This window comes from Lontra canadensis, unplaced genomic scaffold (assembly GCF_010015895.1).
Source record: "Lontra canadensis isolate GAN:19392208 unplaced genomic scaffold, GSC_riverotter_1.0 scaffold23, whole genome shotgun sequence".
Lineage (NCBI taxonomy): Eukaryota > Metazoa > Chordata > Mammalia > Carnivora > Mustelidae > Lontra > Lontra canadensis.
Genome location: NW_022631017.1, coordinates 12,479,009 through 12,503,990, shown reverse-complemented (window position 1 = coordinate 12,503,990; position 24,982 = coordinate 12,479,009). Strand labels below are relative to the sequence as shown.

General features: G+C 39.0%; 1 protein-coding gene across 1 annotated transcript; it reads left to right on the top strand.

Moving 5' to 3' along the window:
• The first annotated feature begins 3,524 nt into the window (after positions 1–3,524).
• GPRC6A (G protein-coupled receptor class C group 6 member A) lies at positions 3,525–23,894 on the top strand. The gene is made up of 6 exons (XM_032862379.1): positions 3,525–3,837; positions 7,083–7,386; positions 8,924–9,760; positions 16,083–16,295; positions 19,929–20,052; positions 22,715–23,894. Exons 1-6 carry the CDS (start codon positions 3,644–3,646, stop codon positions 23,827–23,829), a joined length of 2,787 nt encoding a protein of 928 aa, XP_032718270.1. The 5' UTR covers positions 3,525–3,643; the 3' UTR covers positions 23,830–23,894.
• Positions 23,895–24,982: the final 1,088 nt, after the last annotated feature.

The window sequence follows — 24,982 nt, the reverse complement described above, 5'->3', positions numbered from 1 at the left end:
GTTTTAAAAACCTCATTGCAGATGCAAATAGCACTGTGGTGTCATTATCAGTATGAAATGTAACGAAGCAGAAAAGAAGACTGGAGTTGGGAGTGGGCGGATGGACAGTTGTTGTAGCAGGAGAGGATGTGCACATGCTAAGAACCGACAGGTGTCCGCCTTACTGACCAGACGTGTCTTAGAGTGTTGATGCCATACTGTGAGCCTCAGGCCACAGAGGACCATTTCCAGCCTGACCTGCACCAGTCCGCACTGCGGTCTTTCAGGTTTGGGGGTGTGGGTGGGGTCAGTCCATCATCAGTGCTGTGATGACAGAACACAGCGTCCCTACACACTGAGTATATGTCTCTGCTGTACTTGTCTAAGCAGGGCAATGGTGTCTCTAGGAGAATTATGTGGGTGGTGCTCTCGCTTCCATACTATTCCTCTTAAATAATATTAACCAGATAGCGCTTCACATCGAGATAGTTACAAATACAGAACCTTGAGATCAAAAGGAGGAAAGAACTATTGCCATCAGTAATTCATCTCTCAAACTTTCTCCAAGAGTTTTTATCCTTCAGAAACTGTGGGGGGGTTTTAATATTTTATCATTTGATAGAGAAAGAGAGAGAGCATGCACAAGCAGGGGGAGTAGCAGACAGAGGGAGAAGCAGACTCCCTGCTGAGCAGGGAGCCCGACTTGGGACTTGATCCCGGGACCTGGGATCATAACCTGAGCCAAAAGCAGATGCTTAACGGACTGAGCCACCCAGGCACCCCTAGAAACTGTTGTTTTAAAAAGATCTTTTGGATTAGTAATAGTTATTGCTGTTATTACATATCAAACATATGCAAGTGTTTTGATTTTTTTTTAAGATTTATTTATTTATTTGACAGAGAGAAAGTGCGAGCAAACACAAGCAGGGGGAACAGCAGGAAGAGGGAGACGCAGACTCTCCGCTGAGCAGAGAGCCTGATATAGGCTGGGATCATAACCTGAGCTGAAGGCTGATACATAACTGACTGAGCCACCCAGGTGCCCCTGCAAGTGTTTTTAATAGTAGAAAATATGTAGTAATGGTAGACTCAAAGTTATGGCTAAAAGTGCTGTCCGTAATTCAAAACTAAACCTTGAAAATGACAGAAACTACAACAGTGGAGAGAGTATGTCCAGTGGCATTCTGAAGTAATGGATAGATTGTATCTTTCTTCAAGTCTAACTCAATAATGATCTAACTTCTAGGGAGACGATAACCAACCAATGGTTCTGTTCCAAGCATCGTCACTGCCACCAGGCACGCATTTTTGGTGTTTGAGAAAGAGCTCTGAGCAAGCCGACTGTAGAACTCCAAATTTAAGAATTAGTAACTTCAGTTTGGTTTGGTACGGGGAGAGTGGGAGCTACTATGTTCTGAATATTTTATGTCTTCTTAAAATTTATATAATGAAACAGAACCCCAAAGACTTCGTTATTGGGAGGTGGGGGCTTTGGGAAGTGATTACATCATGAGGGCAGAGCCCTCCTGACTGGGATTAATGCCCATCTAAAAACAGTCTTGAGAAAATCTCCCTGTCCTCTTCTACCACGTGAGGTTTATAGCAGGATCTCACCAGGTATTGAACCGCCAGTGCCATGATCTTGGACTTCCCAGCCTCAAGAACTGTGCGATAAATGTTTGTTAATTATAGGCCACCCAGTTTATGGTATTTTTGTTGTAGCAGCCCTAATGGACTAAGACAGGAGTTAGTGAATGCCTAGTAGAATACGAAGCTTTACAAATCAATTCAGTTCAAGTCTCAAAATGTACTGTGAGAAAGAATAGCTGCCTACCTATTTTATAAATTAGAAAATTATTGTTCAGAAGAGGTTACTAACTCATTCATGGTCACATGCTAAGTAGTGGGCAGAGCCAACCAGTCTGTCTGCTTCCAAAGTCTGAGTTCTTTCTGCCATATAACACTGCATTTTATAGGATGAGGGCTTGCAAAAACCTTTTTTTCCTACCTTCAGAAGTCTCCTTTATAGAAGTAGATTTCCCTACTTAGATTATATTTACTAAAATAAGACAATATGATTTAGCTTTAATTTTTGTCAGATAACAAAGTCCCTAAATATTGTTAAAATTGCAACCAAAGAGAAATCATTGGTCCAAATTTGTCACTGAGTTTTCAAATAAATGTCAGGTTTGAAAAATAGGGTCACATGAGGGTCATACCTTCAGAATCACTCCGAGTTATTTAATACCTATTACATACTTTTGCTGGACAATGATCTGAACTTATTATTTTTTATTACATTTTTGCCAAAATCATGTTTGAATTTGTAACAATTATAACTGAGCCAAAAAAACTGCACCAATAAAAACAAATATATCCAACTGCACACAGATACATGCACAAATCAGTAATAAGATTACGAGGGGCAAAATGCAATTATTATACATTTGAAGAGATTTCAAACCCATGTGTATTAAACTTTCTGAACAACTGAAGTTAACTGGTTTGGATCCTAAGAGGAAATCTTGCTAATGGTAAAAACGTAGGACTTAAGGAACACTGGACATTGTGTGAGGAGCTGTGACCTCTCCACTCTTCGGTTCGTGTGACCCCACATGTCAATAGAACATAAGGCTAATCTGGGTGATGGAAAACACTGTAATAGTCAATATATTCTTTTATCTTCCGAAATGCCTCTAAATATGTCTGCGACCTATCAACAACCTGGCTGTATGAGGTTTGGAACTACCTACCCGTGATATATTCCTTCTTAATCCAATGTCTGGGAAAAATTGATTTTAAAAAGGTAAGTTATAATTTTTAACTTTTTCTTAATGGTTCCTAAGTCACTGAGGTGTATCTATCCTCTGTTAGATTCTAAAGGAAATCCATTAAATCATGTTAGCTCAGGTTCCTAAATGTTTAAGAACACGTAAATTAAAATTCGTTCCAAATTTATAAAAATAAAATCCACAGACTATGGCAATGTCAATAATCTGTGACAGAACTTTCTTGTTCAAAGCCAAACACTGTGTCAGGTAAGTTTTGTCTCAAATTTAGTTTTGCCCATTATCACCAAAACTATTTATTTCTAACATATGTAAACTAGAAGTGATAAATACCTACACTTAACTGAATTTCATTTTTTCTTAATAGAGCTTTACTGGAAAAATGAAAGCAGAATGCTATTTTTCTAAACAGTTTATAAACAACACTGAAGCTTTTGGACCTTGAATGCAAGACCATTTGGAAACGCAATACTGTCCATGCCTGAAGTGGGAAGCTTTCCCCAAACTGCTCCCTTTTGAAGATTCTATATTCTACTTCAAAAGAAATGCCGACATGACCCAAGCCTTTGGCATATCAGTAAAGTAAAAGAGTACTAAACCAGAGAAGACATGTATTTCTAATTCTATAATTTTTTTTCCTACCATGACTGCTAGCGTCCATTTCCAAGAATGGAATGTTAGAGTCTGATATGTTCTTACTGGTGAGGAACTGTTTTGACTATCATCAAGCATCTGAAAACTGAATGTTTCCGGCCTTTGACACTGCCCTATACTTTACATGGTGTTTACAGGTGAAATAGAAACCATGTTGTTGGCACTCTCTGAGCTTAGTGATTCCTAAGAACTCACATGAGCAGAGCAAATGGAATTGAAGCATGGCACTATTGATGATACCAATGACCTGCTTTGGGAGTATTCTTGCTACCTCCCAGCCTTGCCAGACCCCTGATGACTTTGTGGCTGCCACTTCTCCAGGACATATCATGATCGGAGGTTTATTTGCCATTCATGAAAAAATGCTGTCCTCAGAAGACTATCCCAGACGACCAGAAATCCAAAGGTGTGTCGGGTGAGTAAAGTGTCGAAGAACACATTTAGATTTCCTGATGATACTCTACCACTAAGGCATGTAAGCATTCACTTGTATTAACATCTAAAATTATTTTAATAAAATTTAAATTCTTATATTTTTAAGTTGCATATAGTTAGTCTTGTAATCCTTCCTTAAAAGAGAAATATATCAGCACTGTATGTATAATCAACCTCTAAGTGCAGAGGTAGTGAATGCTTTCCCTTAATATATATATTTAGATTTGGCTAAAAACAAACAACCCCTGAAGTCACTCAAGAAAACCAATTAGGAGACACCATAGACTATCCATTACAAACATACGTAGCATGTTTCTATTTATATTACATATATTTATTATGTATTAATATTAATGCATATGAATTTACATTACACTATCTATTTATAGTATGTATTGTTCATGTTTATATCCCCCACAACATGCATTTTGTTTTAAATATAAATGCATTATTTATTCTTTTGTTTAAAATGGGCTACATTTAAAATTTCTCTCTATACTAGCATTTTGTCAATGCTGCATTCATTCTTTTTTTTTAAATTAATTTTATTTTTTATAAAAATATATTTTTTCCCCAGGGGTACAGGTCTGTGAATCGCCAGGTTTACACACTTCACAGCACTCACCATAGCACATACCCTCCCCAATGTCCATAACCCCACCCTCCCTCTCCCAACCCGCCTCCCCCCCATTCCTTTCATTCTTGAAATAATTAAATTCCTTCATGATAAATTAAGACCTTACTTCAACTTAACTGGTTCCTTCTTCTGTGATGAACATTTTTCACTGAAAATTTGACTATAGAAAAAACATGGCACAGTGTACTACGGAAAAGTAAAGCTGGGCAGAGGATGTTACAAATGGATTTTCTTTAAGGAGAGCAGGATATTTGAATTCTAATTTCAGTTTGGGAACAAACTTACTCTGTAGACTAATGCAAATCGCTTAAACTCTTTGAGTTCCAGTTTCCAGTTTTCTCTTTTGTAAACTAAGGGCCCGGATAACTTCTAAGGACACAGGCAGCATCAGCCTCTGTTCCTATGCCAATGTGTTTGCCATGCTTCCTTCCACTGGGAAATCCTGCTTTCTACCTTGACGTTTTTGTATGTAAATTTGACTTTCTCTTCCCCCCTCTCTTTTTTTCTTTCTGTATCAAAAAATATTTAGTAACTCCTCTAAGAATGCTGTCAGATAAAATGGGGTTCCACATCACACTAAAATTCCTTCCTGGCATTTGCCCTAGAAGTTGGGCACTTTGAGCTACTGTCTTTTTAAATGTTGACTATCAAAAATACCAGCAAATGCCTCAAGATAAATAATGAAGAATTTCAGAGCACTAAATTGGTACCCAAAGAAGATTTGAGGCCCACAATTATAGGCTAACTATTAAGGATGGAAAATATGAAAAAATCATTGATCTAATAAATTTATTCTGGAAAAAAAAATTGAATTGAACTTCCTTTCACCTTATTGACACTCCTTAAGAGAAACAATATTCACTCAGCATCAAATAACTATTTATTAAGTGCCTACATTATCAGGCCCTATTCTAGGCACTGGGATACCGAAATGAATACACCAAAAAGGTTTACATTCTCATGGAGCTAACATGGGGGGAACCCTGAAAATATACATTTTAATTGTCATACAATGCATTATTTTTGTTATGATTCATTACTTTAACTTTTCTATCCTTGTTTCTTTCTTTTTTTTAAGATTTTATTTATTTATTTGACAGACAGAGATCACAAGTAGGCAGAGAGGCAGGTTCCCTGCTGAGCAGAAAGCCCGATGTGGGGCTTGATTCTAGGACCCTGGGACCATGACCTGAGCCAAAGACAGAGGCTTTAACCCACTGAGCCACCCAGGTGCCCCCCTTGTTTCTTTCTTTAAATTAAAAACTTAATGCTGATTGGCCAAACTTCACTTTTGGATAGTCTCCAATGACAAATAATATTATTAAAATACTTTATCATAATGCAGTGAACCAAAAGGACACTTAAAAATACCAAAATCCTGAAAAATAATATTTTCCCCTTCGAATGGATAAAGATGTGGTGTGATGGAATATTATTCAGCCATAAAAAAGAATGGAATATCGCCATTTGCAACAACATGGATGAGTCTAAAGAGTATAATGCTAAGTGAAGTAACTCAGTCAGAGAAAGACAAATACTATATGGTTTCCCCCATTTAGAAAACAAACAAACAAAGGAAAAATAAAGAGACAAACCAAAAAGCAGACTCTTCACTACAGAGGACAAACTGATGGCTAACAGAGGGAAGGTGGATGGGGTGGGAGGGAATGAGTAAAATAGATGAAGAGAATTGTGAGAGTATACTTACCATGTTGAGCAGTGAGTGAGATATGGAATTTTTGAATCACTATATTGCACACCAGAAACTAACATAACACTGCATGCTAACTATACTGGAATTTAACATAATAATAATAATGTTCTCCTTAATTTGTTTAAAAAATTTTGAATCTTTACTATATATTAGGCAGTTTGTAACCTTTTATATAGAGTGGTGGATGACATAAACTGAACAGTAAATCAGTAACCAAGCAGCTCAGTGCCCCGAAATAATCACAAATCAGAAGTCAACTGGGGAAACCCACTGAAGGAGGAAATAGCTATGTTTCATAACTCAAGTGTGCACTTTATCTAGGAGAAAGCTGCTGAACTTATACCCACAGCCTGTTTTATATGTGATTCTGAAGAGTCTTATTAATCTGGTTTCCAACCACAAAAGCCAGGCTAGTGAGTCTAAAGAGCAGATACTTGGACAGCAATAAAATGGTGACATCTAACTATAAAAAAGAGCAAATATCAAACAGATTTTCATACTGCAGGATACTAAACTGAGTATTCAAATGATCCCAAAATTAATCAAGAAGAAGTTAATCCTGTTCCACAGACCCCATTTGAGAAACTATATACCCTTTAGAAAGGTTTCCATCAAGAACTATTTTTAAATAAATGAAGTTTAGTGGAGTTTATCCTTTAAGAGGTAAGCTTTACTGACCCAGAAATCATCTATTTTAGAGCAGAGGTGTGAATAAAATAAGTTACCATCATAACTTATTGTGTGAGTATAACACACAATGTAACTTATTATCACATCATAACTTACTATGTGAATAAAATAAGTTACCATCATAACGTCTATAGAAGAGTTATGTTCTGATTTAAGAAAAAAACAAAACCTTGTTTCCCAACAGCTTTGAAATATCAATTTTTCTTCAAGCTCTTGCCATGATTCATAGCATTGAGATGATCAACAATTCACCACTATTATCTGGAGTCACACTGGGGTACGAAATCTATGACACCTGTACCGAAGTCACAGTGGCAATGGCTGCCGCTCTGAGGTTTCTGTCTAAGCTCAACTGCTCCAGAGAGATGGTGGAGTTTAAGTGTGACTATTCCAGCTACATGCCAAGGGTTAAGGCTGTCATAGGTGCTGGCTACTCGGAAATAACAATGGCTGTCTCCAGGATGCTGAATTTACAGCTCATGCCACAGGTGGGTTTTGTGTTACCACGGACGTTGGTTTTGAGCATATTCTTTGTTATGAGAGGATCAGGGTAACCTGGGAAACCAGTTAGGGAGTTGCTTGTACTTTAACCTTTCTTTCTCTTCAGTCAAAGAGGGCATGGTGCCCTATTCTGGATGGTATAGTGGACAGAGCACTAAGGGAATAGAGTCTTCCCCTCAATCTGTCAGATCAAGTTTCTGAAGGTTCTCAGCAGGATTCAGATAAGACTGAAAACTCTGAGGGCCTCAACTGCCTTGCTTCTGAATTAACATCAGTTGGGTACTATGAGGAAAACTGAAGAGAGACTAAGGGGTAAGGGGACATGCAGGTCAAGGAACACTTCTTGAAACTCGGATGAGAGGGACAAGCAAGGGAAGATGGGGAGAAGAGGACAGCATCTACGCTGAGAACACAGTAAGGACCAAGAGGAAATGTCCAAAGAATAACAAAAGGTAAATACAGCTAGATCAGGTGTATAGAAAGGTGTTCAGTAAGATGTGTATTTGCAGAGATAAGCAAGGGCTGGTCATTCAACATCTTATAAGCTGTAGTATAATTTGCATTTTCTTCTGAATATGATGGGAAGCTTTGAGCAGGGACTATGGAACTACGTAATCTCCTTGTAATGCAAGCCAATAAATACTCAGGAAGTAAGCAAAAAGGCCTCTTAAAGACCAAAACCAACATCAGAGAGCCCTTTGCTAGAGTCCTGCACACTCTACTCAGAGTCCAGCAAGTCCTCTTAGCCTGTATTTTGAACGAACTTACCTTCTCATCACATTGCTTTGTGACTCACTGGCCAGTGCTTTCTAGGCTCTGGAAAGATTAGAAGCCAAAAGTTAGAAAGGAAAAAGAGTTACAGTCAGATTTTCAAGAAATAGCCATCTGATAGAAGAGAATAGGTAGGAAAAAAGAAAATATATATATATATATGACAGTAACTGCATAAGAACTTAGAATATCTAACTTTCTGGAGTTAGAGTCAGTAAGAGCACATACCCATGAAAGACACTAAGAGTTCCACTATCTAGCCCAGTGAAACTGATTTAAAAAAAAATAAGTTTATATCCAAAATGACAAAACAAAAGAATTATTTCCCCAAAGAGCTCAGAGATAAGGCTTTGGCTCAAATTTTCTAGACTACGTATAATGCTAGTTAGCTGCTAAGTATAAAAAAAGTAGACTAATTTCAACAATGATTATGGCATGTAAAAACATAATCTCCATAATCAACAACATTAGACAACACAAAAGGAAAGGGGACTCCCCGCAGGGTACACTAATTTTACTGAAGCCCAGGTGTCAAACGGAGATGAGCCCAGCAATGCCAGGTATAAAATGAGGTCTGCATAGCAATGTCATGATAGTTAGGTTTAGGCAATGTTCACCATGTACCAAGGTGAAGGTGAAGAATATAAAGACGATTTAGGAAAAGATTACAGAAATTCACAGAAATGAAAAAGCATATGAACAGCCACCTGGAGTTCATCAATACCATGACTAAACGATTCTGTCAATTTCCAGGTGAGTTATGAATCAACTGCAGAAATCCTAAGTGACAAAATTCGCTTTCCTTCATTTTTACGGACTGTGCCCAGTGACTTCTATCAAACTAAAGCAATGACCCACCTGATTCAGAAATCTGGATGGAACTGGATTGGCATCATAGCCACAGATGATGACTATGGACGACTGGCCCTCAACACTTTTGCAGTTCAGACCGCAGCAAATAATGTGTGCATAGCTTTCAAAGAGGTTCTCCCAGCCTTCCTCTCAGATGACACCCTTGAAGTCAGGATCAATGAGACACTTGAGAAAATCATAGCAGAAGCCCAGGTTAATGTCATTGTGGTATTTCTGAGGCAATCCCATGTTTTCAATCTCTTCAGTAAAGCTATAGAAAGAAATATAAATAAGATCTGGATTGCTAGTGATAATTGGTCAACGGCCACCAAGATTACCACCATTCCCAATGTTAAAAAGATTGGCAAAGTTGTGGGGTTTGCCTTTAGAAGAGGGAATATGTCTTCTTTCCATTCTTTTCTTCAAAATCTGCATGTATTTCCCAGTGAGAATAACAAGGCCTTACATGAATACGCCATGCTCTTGTCTGCCTGTGCCCATGTCAAGGACAGTGATTTGAGTCAATGCATTGCCAACCAGTCTCAGGGGACTTTGGCCTACAAGGCTAACGAGGATATAGAAAGGAACTTCTCCCTGAGAAATGATTTCCTGTGGGATTACACCGAGCCGGGACTTGTTCACAGTATCCAGCTCGCGGTTCTTGCCCTTGGTTATGCCATTCGGGATCTCTGCCAAGCTCGGGACTGTCAGAACCCCTACGCCTTTCAACCATGGGAGGTACTAACTCACACATCTGAGAAAATTCCCCTACAGTCATTTCTTTCCTTGCTTTAATTTGTAGATATTTATATTAACTGCTCTTAATTGTATTGCTTTTGTAAGTAGATACCTTCAGTGTCTGAACAGCCTGCATTTCTATCATTAGTAGCTCTTTGTTCTTGAGAATTGTTATTTTGCCTTCACTATTACACTGACCCACTAAAATGGTGTTCTTTAATTTTCCAAGAAGATCCAGTTGATAGTATTTTCCATGAGTTTATGGATTTGTATCTGATCTTATAGTATTTCAATGCTTTCATATGAATTATCCCTTGTACTGCTCTTGAGAAACATGAGACTGGGCATATTCAATGGTCCTTTTTATTATTACTAAATCTTACCAATAAGGAAACTAAAGCTAGAAAGTATTAGAAATATGACTCTGGTCTGGGCCTTCTGCCTCCATGCCCTTTGTTTTTCATGGCATCTCTGGTGGTTTATAGTCTTTAAAGCCTTCAGGTACAACTCTCAGGACAGTCTTCCTAAGACTCCAGTCTTTCTCAAATGAATGTTAGTTAGATCAATCATCACAATTCTTATGATATCTCAGGTTGAAATGAGCCGCAAATTCTGGGTAAAGGAAGTCTTTTCCTTTCTTCTCTTTGATTAGTTTGTAGAAACCCAAATTCAAGCTTAATGTGACCCTTTTTAGTGAAAATTTTCCACTGTGTTTTTTAAATGCTGATAAAAAGATATTTAAAAGCTAATTGTTGCTTTATATGAAGATAAATTTTACTCATTAAAACAGATTTCTCAATAGTGTGTACTCAAAGACAAGGTTGTTTTCTTGATGCAGAATCATGTTCCAAAAATACAGTTATTATAAATGCATAAAGGAAAAAGAAGGTGAAAGGAGGTAAGACTCAATTCTTACCATATACATGAGTTCCAGGACAGGCTATTTCTATGTTTGTCATTTTCATTTTAAACACTCCCAAACACACACTCCAAGGTCTGAGGTCATCAGCTTACATTTTGGGTGAATCATGGGACAATCATAGGGTGTTTCAAATTGGTCATTTTAAAACCAGTTTTGATCTTGTAAATGCAAGGCAAAAAACCTAATAAAGATGTAAGGCTAGAGAATGGAATTTTTTAAAAATTAAAACTATCTTTTTAAAATATATACATTTATGTCTAGCTATTTTAAGATATCTGTTTGAAAGCACATTCTTTGTAATGTAAAATTTTAGTGAGGGATTGGTAACAAATGAAAATTAAGTGAACCACAATAATGAAACCATTACACAGAATTTTTGGAATGAGAGGTTGAGGAGTATCCAGATAGGATAAAGGGGAGGAGTCATAAAAAGCCTCATAAGGAAAGAGAAATTCAGATAGAGCTATTGATCCACTAAAGATCTGGGAAACTATTTTAAATCAGGAATAAACCTCAAACATTCTGAGGAAAAGACTTGAGAAAGTGTAATCTGAGCAGAGTCTTCTAAAATGTTTTATTTAAACAGTAGGGGTCTGGGGTTGTTCTTTATTCCCCCTGGGAGCCTGGTTATCTAGAAACAAACAAAAACAGATTGGAAAGGAGGAATATGTGAGTGACTCACTCCTTTGATCACAATGTGAGTGAACCACATCTGTACCACATTCAGTGGGACAAATAATGCAGACAATTGCCTTTTTATGAAGAAATCTCCACACAATTTAAGTTTAAAAGATCAGCAACATTTAAGCTCACTAATCAAACATACATTCTTAAAGATTATGTTGACCCCTGGTAAAATTCACTCATATTTAAAGATTACTTTCTAAATAATTTTACATTCAAATAACTTTAAAGACGTTTCTCCCAATATTTGAGGGTAGCTCGTACTTTGGCTCCACATTTGGCAACATCTGTGAGCAGGATTCAGGAATGGCGCATCAGGAATTGTTTTACTTCAACAGATTTTTAATGTTACTCAGATGTGCGTGACGATACCACCTTCTTGTGACCAGTGATTTGGGGGTTTTTGTTTCCTTTACTTGTGAGGATGTAGAAAGTAGTAAGTGATGTATGTTGGATGACAGAATGTCTAATAGTCAAATTTCTAATTCATACATTGATTTAGCAAATATTTATTGGATGTCTCAATGTTCCAGGCATTGTGTTGAATGTTGGAAATATTCTGGAAAACAAGACGATTCTCTTCCTAAAAGAGTCATCTGTCTACTGGTGTATACAATCAAATAATTAAGGTTTAATCAAATAATTAAGGTTAATGATTACAATGCAGAATGATACATTACTATGTTTCATAGAGACACAAAATGGTAGAGAAGCACATAATGGAGGAAACCAATCTGGCATTAACAATTCAAAGAACATTCTCCAAAGATTATGACATCTCTGAAGAATATGATGGATGGGTAGGAGTTAGCCAGGACAGAAATACTCCAAGAAGGGAGAGAAAACATGGCATCTCTAGGGATAAGAAAATAGTGCCAAAGAATCAGTTTTTTTGTGGAAACTATAGGTAAATGAAAGTAGAGACATTAGTGAGGGATTCATCATTAGGGCCCAATCAATCAGAACATCTCAAATTTTGATGTGCAGCTGAATTGCCTGGGAATCTGTTATCATGCATATGCTAATTCGGTTACCACTGGGGGGATATCTAAAAGTCTGCCCTTCTAGTATCTCTCAGGTGATGCTGATACTGCTGGTACAGGGACTTCCTGTCAACAGAAACTCTGCAAACTCTGATTAAAGGTTTGGACTTGATAGAGCAAAGGGGAGTCAATTAAAGACATTTTTAGACAGGAAAGTGTCATGATCTGCTTTCCATTGCAGAAATAGCATTTCATTTCCACTGTGGTGTGCACTGATTAGCGGGTCACAAACCTAGAGGTAGAAGGACCAACTTGGTAATCGAGGCCTTAAATAGGGATGGCTTATACTCCAGGTACAAGTACTGCAAGTACTATGTGTGACAATATGGATGGAGATACACATATGTGGGTGTTTAAAAGGAAGGATGAAGAGCATCTGGAGATAGAACAGGGCAGATGAAGAGAAGCAAAGATGTTGCAAGCGATTCCACATTTGGACAACTGGTACCATTTATCAAGATGGAAACAGAAAAAAGTAGAGGTCTGGTGGGGTGAAGTATGAAGTATTCTGTTTTGGAGACGTTGAATTGAAGAGCTTCTGAGACATTCAGCTGTAGCAATGGTAGTCAGATACTAGTCCAGAAGGCAGAAGAGACGTGTGCTAAGGAGACGGTGATTGTGAAGTAATAGGAGAATCATAACTAATAATTTTTTTAAAGATTTTATTCATTCATTTAAGAGAGAGAGAGAAAGAGTGAGCAAGAGAGAGCATGAGCAGGAGGGGAGGGCAGAGGGAAAGGGATGCCGACCTAGGGCTCAATCCCAAGACCCCAGGATCATGACCTAAGCCAAAGGCAGACATTTAACTGACTGAGCCCCAGGAACTAATAAAAGTTTTAAGGGCTACTATAGTAGGCATTGACATATATCACCCCTAATCTCCATAATATTCTAGTAGGTCCACCGTTTCATGCTCCTTACACTCCGTCCTAAAGAAGTAACAAAAGGAAATGTTACTGGTAACCGATACTTGCAGCCAAAGTTTAGAGACGGTGGGGACCTCCAGTAAGGGTCTGGCTTATGGTCACCCACACAGGTAGCAGTGAGACTGCCCCAGCCTTAGTCCAGGGTGCTTTCCACTATAGCATGGAAAACTTCATGAAAGAAGAAGACATGGGTTGAGCACCAGACAGAGATGCAAGGCCATGTCCTCTGCAACTTGAATTTGCTCACCAGCACAGCTTCCTTAGGGAGATGTCGTGGACATCAGAGCAGTCAGGGAAAAGAAAAACACATTAACCACAACAGCTTAAGTGGTGTGGCTTTCTGGGCCTTTCGTTCTCAAAAGCAGGTCATCACCATACACAGGGTGAATGCTATAATTGTGGAAGTGCAAATTCCAGTGTAAGATTTATGATGTCAATTTACAGTGACTTTCAGAGTCTCCATGGGGGAAAAAATGGACAGAAAAACCCTTTCATAGCTTCATAACTAAAGCAACAATGTTCAAAATTACCTTAACCCAGAGCAAGTGTTCTGTCTTACTTACCAGGTCAGGAATACACTGTTTTGCTTGCCTCCATCCTCTCTCCTGTGAGGACAAGCCTACAGTTATGTTAGCTTATGTACATCACACAGTGTTACCATTATTTACAGAAGGTATGTGTCAGAACTTTACCCTGGAAAACCTAATTAAGTGCAGGAAAAAACAGGTGGAAATGTAGTTCAGACTCAAGAGTGGAAAAGGATATGCTCCCTAAAGAAGTAAGTTGTCTGGGGTTCGTGTGTGTGAATTGCTGAAGAAAGGAAGCAAGGAAAAATGAATACACAGGTAGAGGTCAAAGCATTGATGGTAGATTCTTGTTTACTTTTTAAAATTTTTGTTCCCTTTGCATTTTTTCTTCCAGGCCATTGCTGGAAAAAAACTTTTGTGGGTTACTTCCACCCTGTTGAATCTGATATCCTGCTTCTTTAAAGTAATACTAATCAATTTATATTCATTAAAAGAACTAAGAAATCTGTGGGGACATATAATAAAATCAATATGCATTGCTTAGAGATTTTTCCAAAGTGACATTTCGTCTCTGACCTGACTGTCGTAACTAATATATTTACCTTAAAATATAACTAGGTGTTCTTATGTTCTAATGACAAAATTGAAGGAAAGAAACATTCATAAAAGATTAACTGAGAAGGAATATAATAAGAATAATTCTATTCAAATAGAATAATGTCGCCTCATTCCACAGATTTTGCCACAACAAAAGCCCTCCTAACCTCTTTACTCCTCCTAGAGGAATAGGCCCAGTGTGGTCAGAGAGGGTATTTACTTAGCTGTGGTTACATATCAAGTTAATGGTGAAGCAGGGTGTCCCTCCCTCCTGGTCCAGTGTTCTTCCTCTGCAGCACAAACTCAATACAGCCACCCTGTTTGCCAGGAAAACGTTTCCTGTCCTAGCTGCATTGCCTACAAGTTCTTACTGTACAAATTGGGTAACAAGGCAAGTAATTTTTCACTGCATTTCTTCCCTCTCAAGCTAAAAAATAATCATTTTATGAATTGCATTGAAAATGGAATTTAGAGATCACTTTACTAGACAATCACTGAAACAGATTTGAAAACCATTAGAGATGATAAGATCCATGCCTCCTACCAAACGGGCTTAAAGGGCAGTACCTTCCACCCACCAGCTCAACTTCTCTGGTTGGGAGACACTCCAAGAACAAGGTGCTGTTGTCACTGGACTGTCTCCCACATTTGTACCTCTGTCTCTTTAACCCTCATTTTGGGGATGGTGAGTATAATAACCACTGGCTCAGATCACCCACTCAGTCTTGGCCAAGGATCCAATTGTGACTAGAAGGAAAGGATGAATTTTGCTGCCTTCTATAGTTTCAGAAGACAACTCATGACTGCTTTTGAGTCAGAAGCAAAAAATAAGAAGATATTGAGTTAATATATTGTAGAAACAATGGAAAGACCTGAAAGTCAAATTGCGTTTTCCCAGGTAAGGCCCTCGGCCCCTTGGCTGGTGGTGCTCATCTAAGAAAAGAGGAAGATGATCCTCGCTCAGCGTGTTTCACTGAGCTGTTATGGGATAGAAGGATATCACACTTCTGAGTATTAGAAGTAATACATGAAGGTCCGGTGGCATCATTAATTGATAGACTCAAAGTATTTTTATTTATTGTCACAATATCCCTATTAGCTAATTAACAGGGTTAACAGATATTAATCAAAACTTTACTAATCTTAATCTTTGCCCAATACTGGGCTGAATTCTTTTTATGTTTAATTATAACTAATCCCTATAAGGCAGACTTCATTTGACAGATGGGGAAGCTGAGGCCCAGAAAGAAACTGTGGGTGTCAAGACCACATCACTAATGAGATACAGAACCAGGATTAGAGCCCAGGCAACTGCCCTGAAGGATCCATTCTGAAATTTTATAACGTGGGAAAAAAAGATGCTCAGATCTCAATGTGATAAGCTGGAGAAGCTGCCCTCCATAAACATTACCTTGATTTTTCAAAGTGGCAGAGCAAGATTTTGGCAGAAATAAGGCTAGAATTCTCAAATTATTGCCAACCTTCTCAACTAGTTACCAAACTCATTGATCCAGAATGTCCTTTTTCTACCTTTTAAATGATATTCTTTATAAGGTAGTGTTATAACTGGCATAATGGATACATATTTCTATTAGTATCTATTTCTATTTTTATATCTTATAGTTACTTGATGTACTAAAAAATGTGACATTCATTGACGAAGGGAATTCATTTCATTTTGATGCCCATGGGGATATGAATACCGGATATGATGTTGTGCTCTGGAAGGAGATCGATGGCCACATGACTATCGCCAAGATGGCGCAATATGATCTGAGGAATGATGTCTTCATCATCACGGACCAAGAAACAAAAAACGAGTTAAAAAATCTTAAGGTAATTTTGTGGTAGCCTGCTTTATAACATTCAAATCAAATGAGCACCACAGCTGCCAAAGTCCTTAATCCCACCAGAATCTACAGTGACCCTACTGCTTGTTTACTGTCCCCAACTTCCTTCCTCAAATTCTCTAGTCAACTTGTGTCTCTCTCTCGTACATGCTCTCCTCCTTACCCTCATTTCACCAAAGCATAATCCTGGGTAAATTCAACTCTCTGCCTAATCAATAGAGCCCCCATATAGCTGAACTTGGCAAAACAAAAACAAAAACACCTTGTTGACTGTTTTCGTTTTAAATTCATGATCTCTAACCTCCAGTGGGTCCTTAATGCTGCTGGACAATCAGACTATTACCTTAGTCCATTAACTCACCCCCCTTCATAGAGAGCTATTCCATAGATTTTCTTCTCTCCCCCAACTCCAACACATCTTCCCCATCTTCACTTTCGGTTGACCTTGCTTCCTATGTTGCTAACAAAATTGAAAAAATCAGAAGAAAACTGGAGAGTCCCCCTGCCACCACATCCACCTTCCTTCCAGCACTGTGGGTGGACTGTGTTCCTGGCCAAGATCAGCTCCTCCCTTAACCTCTGGATCCCAATTCCTTTCCACTTGTACTCGATGATACTGCTCTGGTGATTCTCCATTCTCTCCCACATCCTCAAGTATTTTCTTTTCTCCATTATCTACATGATGATATAAATATGCTGTTATTCTTTTCAACTTCAAAAAAAAAAGAAAAAAACTCCACTGATCCCCACTTCTCCTTCTATTCACTGCCCCTTCCTCTATTTCTCTCTGCAGCAATTGTCCTTGAAAAAGTTAAATACATTCACTGGCCCCAATTTCTCTCCTCCCATAATTCTCTTGAATTCTTTCCAATCCATCAAAATTCTATCTAGTTCACCAATGTTAATAAATACAAACATCATCGTACTTCACTTACTGGCTAATAGTTCTCCTCTTCATAAGATGCTTTCTTTCTTTGTTTCCACAATATCATGCTCCCTTAATTTTCTTCCTCTGTCTCTGGCCACTCCTTAGTCTCTTTTGCTCCTTCCTTATTGTTCCAGCTGCCTATAAATATTAGCATACCCAGAGTTCAGAACAGCTCTTCTTCTGTGTCTGCACTTTTCCTTAGTGATCTCACACAGGCTTGTGGATTTAAATAATGTCATCATTATATAGAAGGCGGATGACTTCCAGCTTTTTAATCTTCTAAATTTTAACCCAAATAAATATGCAACTGCATAATTGACATCTCCCCTAGGTGTCTAATGGTCCTCTTCACTGACTACCTCCAAAACTGAGTTCCCAAACCTACACTCATCTCAATAAATGGCAATTTCCTTTTAGTTGCTCATGGCAAAACCTGGTAGAATCTTTGTCATGCTTCCTATCCAATCTAAATTTCACTTTCAAACCCATAGTCCAAAATATCAGATAAACCTAAATCTTTTGATATCCCAAAGTTATTAATACCAGACTTTAGAATGTCTTTGCTGTCTCTTAATGTGGGAGGTGGGGAGGAGAAAGAATGTCTCTTTTATCCCATAATGATGTCCTGCCTGCTGAAAACCCAGATCAGGAATAACAGTGATAAGAAGAATAATGCCACCGCTTATGGACAAAGGGCTACCAAATCGTGGCTTCTTTTCTCTCTTAGCCAGATCGTTTTCATCTCCCAGAGAAAGGGCAAGTTAGCTTAGTCCTTGGATAGTGTTCCTGGCTTAGGAACAGCTATTAAGAGACTCTAGACAAATCCTCATTTACCCATTATGCTTTGGCTTTCCAAAAGTAAAAGTGAGACAGTAACAGGTTTATTTCACAAGATATGCTACGAGAAAGGGACTGTAAATGGAAAAAAAAACACAGCCAAAGTGCAAAGAATTATTAGTTAAATTGGAAAGGGCTTCATAAAAACAGGATGCTACATATGATTCACATTGTGACATGCACAATTATAACCTAAATTCTCAGGATTATTAAAATATTATTTATATATCTCTGGTTGCCTTTTTCATTAACACATTACTGGTTTTAAATTCAAAATTTCCACTTTTTTAAAAGATATATATATATATATATATATATAGAGAGAGAGAGAGAGAGAGAGAAACTGTGTGTGAGAGAGAGTGGGAGGAGGGGCAGAGGAAGAAGAAGAGAGAGAATCTCAAACAGACTCCCCGCTAAGCGAGAAGCCCAGTTAGGGGTGAGGAGTGGCAGTTGATCTCAGGACCCTGAAATCATGACCTGTGTGGAAATCAAGAGCCGGGTGTTCAGCCAACTGAGCTACCCAGGCGTCCCTCCACTGTTTTGTTTTCAAAGTTTAGAATGGACAGAGACCTTGGACAGCGTGATTAATAACCTTCTTCTAAAGAATATAAAAGCCCAATAAGTTAGTATTTCTTATATGGTTGAACTTTTTAATACAACGCAAGATTGGAAATTTCTAAGCCATTGTTTTCTTCTTTAGTTCCATCATTACACATCTGTCCCTCTGCTAGGAACTTTCTGAAAGAACTAATTTCCCTTATTTTCTTATAGAAGCTATTCATGCAACAAAAACTACTTCTTCTTAAGGCAGTTTCACTATTTGAAATATTTTTCTGTCTTTTAAACTTGTTTACATTTCTCCAGATGACAAAACAACTCTATTTGCTATTTTTAAAGAGATCATAATACTATTTAGTAAATGTATTTTTAAAATTTATTTACTTAATTAATTTACTTTTTATTAATATATAATGTATTATTTGTTTCAGTGGCACAGGTCTGTGATTCGTCAGTCTTACACAATTCATAGCACTCACCATAGCACATACCCTCCCCAGTGTCCATCATGCAGCCATCCCATTCCAACAACCTTCACTTTGTTTCCTGAGATAGAGTCTCGTATGATTTATCTCGCTCTCTGGTTTCATCTTGTTTCATTTTTCCCTCTTTCCCCCTATGCTCCTCTGTCTTGCTTCTCAAATTCTTCATTTCAGTGAGATCATATATATACAATGGAATACTATGCAACCATCAAAACCCCCAAAATCTTCCCCTTTGCAACGACAAGGATGGAACTAGAGGGTATTACACTAAGCGAAATAAGTCAATCAGAGAAAGACAATTATCATGTGATCTCACTGATATAAGTAAATAAACGTATTTTTAAATTAAGTCAAATTTGGGATACCTGGGTGGCTCAGTTGGTTAAACATCTGCCTTCTGCTCAGATCATGATCCCAGGGTCCTGGGATCAAGTTCCACATCAGGGTCTCTGCTCAATGGGGAGTCTGCTTCTCTCTCTCTTTCCACCCCTCCCCCTGCTTGTGCTCTCCCTCTCTAATAAATAAATAAACTCTTTTAAAAATTAGTTAATTGGGGTGCCTGGGTGGCTCAGTGGGTTGAGTTCTGCCTTTGGCTTGGGTCATGATCTCAGGGTCCTGGAATTGAGCCCCACATAGGGCTCTCTGCTCAGCAGGGATCCTGCTTCTCCCTCTCTCTCTGCCTGCCTCTCTGCCTGCTTGTGATCTCACTCTCTCTGTCAAATAAATTAATAAAAAGGAATGAGTTAATTAAGTCAAAGTTACTTAGGATAAATCTTTTAAAAATTTATTTGAGACTTCTTTCACTTTGCAGCAAATTCAGTCTAAATGCTCTAAGGAATGCAGTCCTGGACAAATGAAGAAAACCAAAAGAAGCCAACATATCTGCTGCTATGAATGTGTGAACTGTCCTGAAAATCACTACAGTAACCAGACAGGTAATTATCGTCACCACAGCAGGTACAGACACCTGGACCATTTCTCTTAGGCTGATTTTTTTTTTACATGAATCTTATTTTTTTTTTCATTAAAAAAAAAAGCATTTCATGTTTCTGCTAGATTAAATTTCAGTGAAATTTCATATGATCTCGGAATTTGCTCTATTATATCAGCAGATGTACAACCAATATGTAACAGAGATATAAAAGTAATTTCACTTCCAAGGTAAGTTGTCTCCCCCTCAACTGGACTTCCTCTCTCACATCTCTCAAAACAGTGTGGATTCTGTCAATTTTTGTCCATGTATCCCCCACACAGACATGCCTGGCTTATAACTGGGGCACAGTAACTATAAATAAATAAATGCTAAATTAGCTAAACAGGGTATGGTAGAAACCCATAGATGTACATACCCTGGAGAGCTCATTATTTCTACCAAGAGGCAATTTACCTAAAAAGAATCTTCTGTGAGAGGATGGGATGAACTGTTGACATAGATGAGATGCTACTAATTGTTTGACAAACCTATCTTTAACAATTTCACAAGATCAGAGCAAAATACACAGATTAAAGAACAAGAATAAGGTCAGCAGCCTTCAGGGTCTTAAGAGGAGCTATCAGCACTTGCCCTGGAGTTCAGCCTACTTTAAAGCATCATGTTCCCTTGTTTACTGCTTCATCCCTATTGATCTATGACAGTTGGAACAGTTCTCAAATGCTTACTCTTTTTTTCTCATTGCCTTCAAGGGGAATGTATCGCAATGTTAACATTCCAATAGTCATGTTCTGTCACTATTTTGTCACAAAATAGTGTAGTTATTTGTCACAAAAATGTGACTTGTCCCAACTGAGATGGGTCCACCGTGTAAATAATTAGTTATTGTTGGATGTGTGTGTGTGTGTGTGTGTGTGTGTGTGTATTTTCCAGGTAATACAGTGTCTGGCAACTCTGCCAGGTGGAATAAATAAAAACATCAAGAGAGTAGGAGGCATTTATTTCCCATAAAGATGTACACGAGTTTTCAAAATATAATTTGGGTTATCATTGGGCAACCAGGAAAAGATCAAGTGTTGAAGACTGCCTTTCCCTTGGAGGAAAAGCAATGGTTTAGGGTGATCTGAAAGGACATCCTCTCCTGTTGTTCTCCACGTCTCCAGCGCACAGCTCTTGTACATAGACAAGACCATTAAGTGTTCACCGAACAGCAGAGGCAGTCAGGGGAGAACAGGAAACAGGGTTTGGAAGAGAAAGAGGCTGGAGAGGTAATGAAGTGCGTACACAGACGCACAACCTGACTTTAAGGTTAGTGAAGAGAACGCAGGCCCCATATAAACTTGAATGGGCACTGTGGGGATTCTCAGATGGATGCCCAGAGAGGGGCTTCCGGCAAGAGATGGGGTGCCATCTTTAGGGCGTGAGACTGGAGAGCAAATGCAATCCCACTCCCAGAGACTCCATTCTGATATCAGCTCTACATCCCGCCCTGCCATCAGAATCAGCAGAAATCACTTCCAAGCTTATCCCTCCCTGTGTGAAAGGCTCAATTTTACTGACCTCCTAGCCAAAAAAATTAACTTTAATTCTTCATTCATGGTCATTGGTTACAATCTTGAGTTATCTCACTTTCAGAGAGCTTTTAGGGTGACCCAACCATATTTTCTCTGCTTTTAAAAGAACTGCAGCCTCATTTATAATAGCAGGTCTCACTACATTGAGTGTCTATCATGTGTAATGCTCCTTGCAAAGCATTTTCTATTTATTCTGCCACTGAATGCAGCACTCTAGTGAGGCAGAGTCTTGTAACATTTTTTTAGAAGATTGTATTTATTTATTTGAGAGTGAGAGAGCGAGCAAGCACAAGCAGGGGTAGGGGCAGAGGGAGAGGGAGAAGCAGACTCCCTGCTGAGCAGGGAGCCCAATACGGGGCTCGATCCCAGAACCCTGGGATCATGACCTGAGCCAAAAGCAGGCACTTAACCAACTGAGCCACACAGGTGCCCCACTTTTTAAATTTTTTTTAAAGATTTGGAAATAGACTCAGAAAATTCAGTTTACTTGTTCAAGATTATGGGAATGATAAGTGATAGAGAAAAGGACTTGAGGTCGTCCAAGTCCAAGCCCTCCTTCTTCTTTTTTTTTTTAAAGATTTTATTTATTTATTTGACAGCCAGAGATCACAAGTAGGCAGAGAGAGAAGGGGAAGCAGGCTCCCCGCTGAGCAGAGAGCCTGATGCAGGGCTCGATCCCAGGACCCTGGGATCATGACCTGAGCCGAAGGCAGAGGATTTAACCCACTGAGCCACCCAGGTGCCCCTAAAGCCCCCCTTCTTAACAGAGTCCCTGAACAGCCACCTATATGACAGCAAGTTCCTAAGAGGCTAGCATCTATTCTGAATATATGGATTTCCTAAAGACTCAAACCCCAGCTGCTTTTTTTTCTTTCTGTTCCCCTCTTTTTCTTCCCTTGCTCTCACACTTTCTCTCTTGCCTTCTTTTGGGTTCTGTGCATGCTTTATTTCAATAAGTAACCAATATGACAATGATCTCTATCCCTTTTCTCCTCGGGACTGTAACTAAGGAGTCTCATTTGTAGCATCATTGTGGGCAATCTACCTGGTTAAAATGTCTGCAATGTAACTGAATCTCCTCCTATCTTTTAGATATGGATCACTGCTTTTTATGCAACAATGAAACTCACTGGGCTCCTGTAAGGAGCACAAGGTGCTTTGAAAAGGAAGTCGAGTACCTCAACTGGAATGACTCTTTGGCTGTACTGCTCCTGGCCCTCTCCCTATTGGGCATCATGTTTGTTCTGGCCATCGGCATAATATTTACAAGAAACCTGAACACACCCATTGTGAAATCATCTGGGGGACTGCTGGTCTGCTATGTGATCCTTCTCTGTCATTTCCTCAACTTTGCCAGCACGGGCTTCTTCATTGGCGAACCCCAAGACTTCACCTGTAAAACCAGGCAGACGTTATTTGGTGTGAGTTTCACCCTCTGCATCTCGTGCATTTTGATGAAGTCCCTGAAAATTCTGCTAGCCTTCAGCTTCGATCCCAAGTTGCAGAGCTTCCTGAAGTGCCTCTATCAACCGATCCCCATCATCTTCACTTGCACAGGGATCCAGGTTGTCATTTGCACAATCTGGCTGATCTTTGCCGCACCTGCTGTGGAAGAGAATGTCTCCTTGCCCAGAGTCATCCTCCTGGAATGCGAGGAGGGATCCATCCTTGCATTTGGCACCATGCTGGGCTACATTGCCATCTTGGCCTTCATTTGCTTCATATTTGCCTTCAAAGGCAGGAAATTACCTGAGCATTACAATGAAGCCAAATTCATAACATTTGGCATGCTCATTTATTTCATAGCTTGGATCATATTCATCCCCGTCTATGCCACCACATTTGGTAAATATTTGCCAGCTGTGGAGATTATTGTTATTTTAATATCTAACTACGGGATCCTGTGTTGCACATTCTTCCCCAAATGCTATGTTATTCTTTGTAAGCAAGAGGCTAACACAAAATCTGCCTTTCTCAAGATGATTTACAATTACTCCTCCCAGGCTGCAAGCAGCCTTGCCATAAGTCACGTTTCACTGGACTCCACTAACAGTAATATCACAATGACCGATCCCAGCTCTGGTGGCAGGTCGGCAACCCAGCAGGAAAGCAAGGATCTTCAGGCTCAAGCATTTGCACACATATGCAGAGAAAATGCCACACGTATATCTAAAATTTTGCCTCGAAAAAGAATTTCAAGTATATGAAAGCGTCCATAAGAGATGGCATGTTCTAGAATAAAATGTGTCTAGGATCTTTGTATTTAAAATGTGCATTTATTTTCCAACAAATACATTCCCTGCCACCATGTTCACCGATGCTCCCTCTGTCCAACCAGCTGTTTAACAAAGAAATATAGAGCCCTTGCCCTGAAACTGCCTTCATTTCTCCACCTGCCTCCATCTTTACCCCCTTCCTCTTAGGCACATCTCTATTGAAAAGTCACTCAGAATACATCATCTGTATTACGTCCTCTGTCTCCTCAAACCTCTTTGTATGGGTTCTCCTTCTCTCCTAAAGCATCTTTATCTTCCTACTTCCACTGCTCAGTTCAGTTGAACAAACATTTGAACGACTACCTTGTGCCAGGTGATATGCTAAATATGGAGGTACAAGAAGGATCAAAGCATCATTTCTTACCTCAAGGAGTTCAAACTCCAGGAGCAACAGTTACATACTGACATCTTCATTCCAGTGTGGGGAATTCTAAGACTGCCATGCACATGGGGCACTGGAATACAGTGACGTGGCACTTGGCCTCCCTGGGGCATGATGAAGAGCTTCAAAGAAAGTGAAATAAACCATATGACATTTAGGTGAAGTCTCAAAAGATGAGTAAGAATTAGCTAATCAAAGAAAGTACAGAAAGCTGGTCCAGATAAAGGGGGAGAGCCAGAAGCAGCTGCAGAAAGTGTCAAGAAGGTGCACTCAGGGGAGTACAGTCATTTGGAATCACTAGAGAAGAATCCTGTTTTGCATGTTGAGGTTAGGTCATAAAGGAATACCAGAGACTGGAGTTCTTTTATCAGAAGCTTGGGACTTTATTGTATGTGCAGAAGGTCGTCAAGATGACAGGTTCAAAGTCCCTTTTTAAGAAGGTTACGCCGAGACAGGGTAGATGACAGAGTCTAGTTGGGAGAGGATTAGGATCTACATAAAGGAATAGAGAAAAGAATATGAATATGTACTTAAGCCATATAGGAAGTGGTAATTGACCTCAAGTAGTTGGTGAGAGTTGAGGTATAAGCTTCTAGTTTGATTTACTGAAAGATATATGCAATGTGAGAAGACTGATTCAGAACCGAAGATGGAATATTGAATTTGAAGTGCCTGGAGGAATTTCAAGATATATCAAGTGTC